Source organism: Ictidomys tridecemlineatus, chromosome 4, assembly GCF_052094955.1.
Source record: "Ictidomys tridecemlineatus isolate mIctTri1 chromosome 4, mIctTri1.hap1, whole genome shotgun sequence".
Lineage (NCBI taxonomy): Eukaryota > Metazoa > Chordata > Mammalia > Rodentia > Sciuridae > Ictidomys > Ictidomys tridecemlineatus.
In genome coordinates this window covers 117,373,988-117,380,497 of record NC_135480.1, presented here as the reverse complement: position 1 = coordinate 117,380,497, position 6,510 = coordinate 117,373,988, and the positions used below count along the sequence as shown (strand labels likewise).

At 36.1% G+C, this 6,510-nt stretch overlaps 1 protein-coding gene across 2 annotated transcripts in view; it reads left to right on the top strand.

Annotated features, from left to right (window-relative positions):
* Positions 1–363: 363 nt before the first annotated feature.
* Positions 364–6,510, top strand: part of Ncapd3 (non-SMC condensin II complex subunit D3) — a 70,966-nt gene continuing 64,819 nt past the window's right edge. Inside the window, exons 1-3 of one of the 2 annotated variants that reach the window (XM_040285568.2) lie at positions 364–536; positions 1,571–1,725; positions 5,445–5,607. In XM_040285568.2, coding sequence (XP_040141502.2) covers positions 473–536; positions 1,571–1,725; positions 5,445–5,607 — 382 coding nt within the window. In that variant the 5' untranslated portion in view covers positions 364–472. The remainder of the gene's footprint in view (positions 537–1,570; positions 1,726–5,444; positions 5,608–6,510) is intronic. The other variant, XM_005337511.5, reaches the window with a different exon arrangement.

Sequence of the window (6,510 nt, the reverse complement as noted above, 5' to 3'; positions counted from 1 at the left end):
ATGAAATTCAGATATATACAATGTTCGAGTGATGTCTGACCGCGGGAAGGTAGTTCTTTGACAGGCACGCGAAATGTCGCTTGAGAGCAAAGGTGACTTATTACAGGAATCACTCTGTCTCAAATTCTCCTTAGATCTCCTCCCACATACAAAAATGAGACGGGACTTAAGTTATTAGGCTTTAATTTAGTTCCTGGTCCTGCCTTAACGAGAACACACACACACACACACGCACACAAAAATCACCCTGTGGAACCTAGTTTAAGCCTCCAGTCTTAGCCTCAACCTCATTCTGTGCGCATGCGGCGAACGACCCACGTGATTGGTTGAGATAATGAAAGCGACCCAGCCTGGCGATGGGTCGGTTAGAAATTCCTTATGTGCTGATTGGTCCGCAGGAACGTCTCGAGCGCGCGCGGGAGCGAGCTTTGAAAGTTGGGTACGGCGGTGGCGAGCCGGGGCTTCAGAGATTATGGTGGCGCTGCGGGACCTTGGGAGCGGCCTGCAACCATGGTTCCCGTTGGAGCTCAGCCTCGGTAAGCAGACGCAGCCGCGAGTCCCTGGGAGCAGGACTAGGGTGCTGTGCTTCCCCAACGGAACCTCAGCCCGGGTCCGGGTGCAGGTGGGGGAGGGGTGGGGCCCTAAACACTCGGCCTTGTCTGGGATCTCCAGGATTGTGCTGTGCCAGGATCGTGACCAGCTTGATTTACCGTGGGGGCTCAATACCGTTAGTTAACCGTTTTAAAAAAGAGTTTATGTTGGTTGATTTCTTGCACTGAGTTTGCATCTGTTTTTATGGCCTCTCCCATTTCATTCTGCTACTCCTGGACATATCCATTCTCATCTCTTTCTTTAGTTTTAAATCCCAAATTTCTTTCTTCCTCTTGACTTATTTATTGAACTTCCTGTTCATAAGCATCAACTAGATGTATCACGTGTGGACATCAAACGTCACAAGAATGAAACTGGGATTCCTAAAGCCAGCTAAAGGCACCAGTCAAGCTACACTTTCCCTTTCATGAACGCTCACCATAACCGGTTGTTCTGCTTACCAATTCCATTTCTGATTCTGCCATCTGGGCCCAAGCCTTCATAGTCAACCAGAGAAATTTCTGGAGTGTCTAATGTTAACTGTTCCTGTCCACTCCTTACACTGTGCAGGGCCACTTTTGAAAACACAACTGTTTTCTAAATAAATGTCACTTTATTTGGGCTTATTAACTTGGTTATTAGATTTTTCAGAAAGAAGCATCCGAGGCCATCATTGATTAATTTTTTTTTTTTTTGTAGAGAGAACTTATAGAAAAGCCTGATCATTAAGTGTGTTCAAATTTCATTCCCCAAAGCTTTTTAACATCTAAAAACTGTTTTCTTTTTTGATATTTTTATATGATTAACCTAATGGCCAGTTATGGTTTAATTTTTTCATAACCTTTACTACTTTCTTTTAATGATGTAACAATTTGTATTGCTGTAATTAAATGTGAATTGTGACTTTTGTCTTCATGAATGTATGTGTACACTTTTACTTGCTTTAAAGCACTTTTATTTTCATTACATTTTTCCCTAGAATGGGTACACACAGTGTGGGAACTGGACTTCACAGAGACTGAACCATTGGATTCCAGCATAGAAGCAGAGATCATAGAGACTGGATTGAATGCCTTCACAAAACTTTATGAAAGTCTTTTTCCCTTTGCTACTGAAGAACATGAGTCCTCGGAGGTAAAAAAAAAAAAAAAAAAAAAATTATTTTAAAAAATTAAGCCATCTTTAGGTGTTAAAAGTAGCAGTCCTTATAATTTTAAATTTAGCTTTTTTCATTCACAATTCATAAAGGATACAATAAAAATGACAAAGAATATGGTTCATTCATTGCAACATCTTAATAACCTTCCTTCGAAAGATTTAATGTGCTTGTTGTTGTTTTTTGTTTTTTTTGGTACCAGGAATTGAACTAAGGGGCACTCAACCATCGAGCCACATCCCCAGCCCTATTTTTTATTTTATTTAGAGACAGGGTCGCTGTGAGTTGCTTAATGCCTTGCTTTTGCTGAAGCTGGCTTTGAACTTGCAGTCCTCCTGCCTCAGCTGCCCCAGCTGCTGGGATTACAGGTGTACACTACTATACTTGACAATACAGAACCTCTTTTTACCACAGCAAATTAAGCAAAAATGTAAAGGCAAAACCAAAGAAGAAAATCAGACAATTCAAATATGAAAAAAAAAAGACCAAAAATAATAGAAATAACAATACAGACATGCCCTAACTGAGAAATGATTAGATGAATTACAGGTTTCCAAAGATTACCTTTAAATATTGAGTTCTACCTAGTGTGCTTATTAATACTTAGATCATTAACTTCTTTTAAAAAGAGGAGTGGGAAGTATAATTTAAAAAAAAACAGATATTTACATCCTTGAAACATTTAAATTAACAAAAAGTGTCTTCATTACAGGTTGTACATAGTTATTCAAAACTAAATTATCTCCAGGGAGAGAAAGGGTGGGTAATAAGGAAGGTGGTTATGATCAAAGTATTTTTGTGCATGATGAAAATGTCATAATGAGAACTGAGCATGGTCATGCATGCCTGTAATCCCAGCTATTTGGGATGCTGAGGCAGGCATATTGCAAATCTAAGACCAATCTAGATAATTTAGCAGGACCCTCTCAAATTTAAAATAGAAAATACTGGTTAGGTAGCCCAGTGGAGAGGAAAATCATTGCATGTTAAGAGGTCTGAGGTTCAATCTCCAGTATCTATCAATCAGTAAAATGTCACAATGAAACCCATTGTTTTGTACTATTAATATGTCCTGATAATTAATTCATCTTTGTAATGCTAAGTATTTCATTAAGTACCTTAGAAGACGGTTGAGATTAAGGGTACAGAGTCTGTCCCTTAGTAAATAGCCTTTCCAGAGACACATGAGTACTGGTTAAAGTGAATCTAATAACCACATGTAGCTGCAGAGAGGGGAGAAGTACGGTGCCATCATTAGTCTAGGGGACCTAGAAGTATTTTGTGAATCATATTATAAACAATGCTCCAAAAGAAATGCAGATATCATCTAATAGGGCCATAGAAAAGGGACCGTGGTAGGATTGGAATGATTTTAGAAAGCAGTCAGCCAGAGGTGAGTCTTCACAGTTGGGTAGAATGTGAACTAAAAGAAATGAAGGAATGACACATTGGGAATATGCAGAGAATGTTGAGAGAATTGTGAATGTGTGGCATGTGTCATTTTTAAAATGCATGGTGGGATACAGAACGATAAATTAGACTGAAAATAAAAAGATCATGGGTAACTTTAACTACAAAATGTTTTGTTTTCTACTTCTACCTTTAACATATTTGTGCACTTCTAAACATCTAGAAAGACTAGAGGTTTCAAATAAGGTCTTAAGTTTGTTCACTATATATATAGTAGTGTTGAATAAACTATACACATATAACAATGTGTATCTCTGAAAGTATCTTCCTAATTAGGATCATTCTGGCTTAGAATCCTTCCTTTCTTCCACTTCCTTCTCCTGTATCACTTGTGATATAGGCACACACAGATGTTACAATTTCACTTCCAAAAGTTCTTTTTGGAAGACTGCCTTTCTATGAATTTTAGCACAAAGTGTACAAAATGTGTGTTTACTACTTTTGTCATATATTAACATCTTCTATTACTATTTAGAGACTAGATATTAAAAAATTGGGACCTCTTTGTCTGGTATATATACAATATATACAGTACAACAAAGTTAAATGAAATGTACATTATAGGACAATGTGTAAGTTGAAATTTTTTAGCATGCTTTTTTTTTTTTTTTTTTTTAACAACATGTTGGTTCTTTATTTGTGTGTGTGTGTGGTTCTGGGAATTGAACCCAGGGCCACATGCTATTCAGTGTGACTAATCTGTGGCCTTACCTACTACATACCCTGTCTTTTCAAGGAAGCAAGAAGTATGATATTCATTTTTTAAGAGACTTGTGTTTTTTAAAACTACTATATTTAGTTTCTCTGTTTAGTTTATAAAATGACTCATTTTCTCTTCATGTATTTAATAGGAAGAAGCAGAGGGCAATGATAAAATTAATAAAGCTGTGATTTTTGCCCTAGGGTTTATTTCCTTTCTCACCCAGGTTACTTTTACTTTTGAAATTTTAATAAGAGAAATTTTCCAGTGTTTCTTTTTCTGCTCCTATTGCCCACAGTCTGTAGAACATTTAAATTTTAATATAAATTGTTCTGATTTTCTCAGCAAGAAGTGATAAATGGATTTGGGCATATTTATTTATTTATTTTTTTTTTTTTTAAGAGAGAGTGAGAGAGAATTTTTAAATATTTATTTATTTATTTTTTTAGTTTTCGGCGGACACAAATCTTTGTTTGTATGTGGTGCTGAGGATTGAACCTGGGCCACACGCATTCCAGGCAAGCGTTCTACCGCTTGAGCCACATCCCCAGCCCCGGATTTGGGTATATTTAACATAGATGGAAGGAAGGGTAACTTTTCTGAGTATTCCTAAAGTTTTATTATGGTTTTATGTTGTAATAATTTAAGAAGTATATATATTTAAAACAACCAAGAATGTATCTCTTATATTTGTATATTTGCAATTTTTAATAGTTTTTTTTTGGAGACAATCTTACCATGTTACTCAGGCTAATCTTGAACTTGTGGGCTTAAAGGATCCTCCTGCTTTAGCCTGTACCGGGTACTACAGACATGTGCTACCACATCTGATTTGAATTATAATTTTTTATTAGATTTTTATAAATTTGTTTTTGTGTTTATATAATGTTTGCAAGTTTTGTTATACATAGCAAAATAATTACCACAGGTAAATTTATATATCCATCACCTTCTGTAATTACCTTTTTGTGTTAAGGGCACCTGAAGTCAACTGTCTTCGCAGATTTTCAGCATGCAATGTTGTATTTTTAACTGCGGTCCTCATGTTGCACATTGTACCCCTAGACTTATTTGTTCACTAAATGTAATATATCAGTTACAGAAGGAAAAATACCTTCTGATCTCACTTATATGCAGATTCTAAAATCAATGCAAAGAATTGGAATCAGAGGGTAGAACAATGGTTATTAGGGGTAAGGAGAGAAAATTTGGAATAGACCAAAAGGTATTACAGTTCTAGGATGAATGATAATTTTTTTATTTTGATCTATCATTTCAGTCTCTTTGAAGATGGCAAACCCTTGTCATTAAAATCACACTGCTCTATTACTCCTTTTGGGTGGGGGTTATTGGAGATCAAACTCAGGGTTTTGTGAACACTCAGTGCTTTGTATGCACTCCACCACTGAGCTTCATTCCTGGTCATTATTACTGTTGTTATAAGTCACTAAGTTCTTACAAAAAGCAAGTAAGAGATTTTTTTATTTCTCTAATTACTGGCTTTTGTGATTTTCATTTTTCCTTCAGAGCCTTTGGACATTCTTCATTGAGAACAACATTTCCCATAGTACGCTAGTGGCGTTATTCTATCACTTTGTTCAAATAGTCCATTCGAAAAATGTCAATGTACAATATCGAGAATATGGTCTTCATGCTGCGGGGCTTTATTTTTTGTTATTAGAAGTACCAGGTATGTATACCTTCTTCTGTCTCCTGTGAGGGTTCAGCATCATCTGTGGATTCAACAAACTATTGGATGGGAAATATTTAAAAAGAAAAATGTTACGCTGTTATTGATGCTATATATATATATATATAGGCCTTCGATGGTTGCCTCTATTGAACATGGGCAGACTTTTTTTCTTAAACAGTGCAAACAGTGCAGTATATCAACTACTTATCATTTGCATTGTATTTGGTATTGTATGTAGAGGTGATTTAAAGTGTGCTGGAGCATGTATGGAGGTTACATGCAAATGTGCTATTTTATATTAAAAAAAAAAAAACTTGAACATTCTTGAGTTTTAGATTCTGATGGGGGTCCTAGAACCAATCACCTGCAGATACCAAAGGATGACTGTGCTTGATACAGTAGGACAAATCATTTGTTATTTTTTTTCTTTCTGTGTTGTTTTCAATTCTTACACTTTTTTTTTACTTATAAAATGAAGCAGTGGTAACCAGTCTCTTAGAATTGTTCCAAAGATTAAAGGGAAGCAAGTACATGGCATATTATAGGTGTTTGAAAGATGTCTTTCTCTTTTAACATTAGACGTGTTTGTTTTCTGAAATGATGCTATATCTATAACCTAATACACATAATCTGAGAAGTATCAAACTGGAGGGGGAATGCTTCTCAACTTCAAGAATTCTACTCCCACCCCCTCCCAGCCCTTGTATAAAATTCTGATACTGTCCTCTTTTGTGACTTACTGTTAAAATTGAGAAAAGCTTCTGTGAGGAATCATTGTGTTATAGCTTTCCCATGTGAGTATTAAAAATAGATTAATGCTAAGAGCCACAGCCAAGTAATATGATGCATGGCATTTTTGGTTTTTGGTTGAAAGGTAACACCAGCTAGCCATTGAGATGA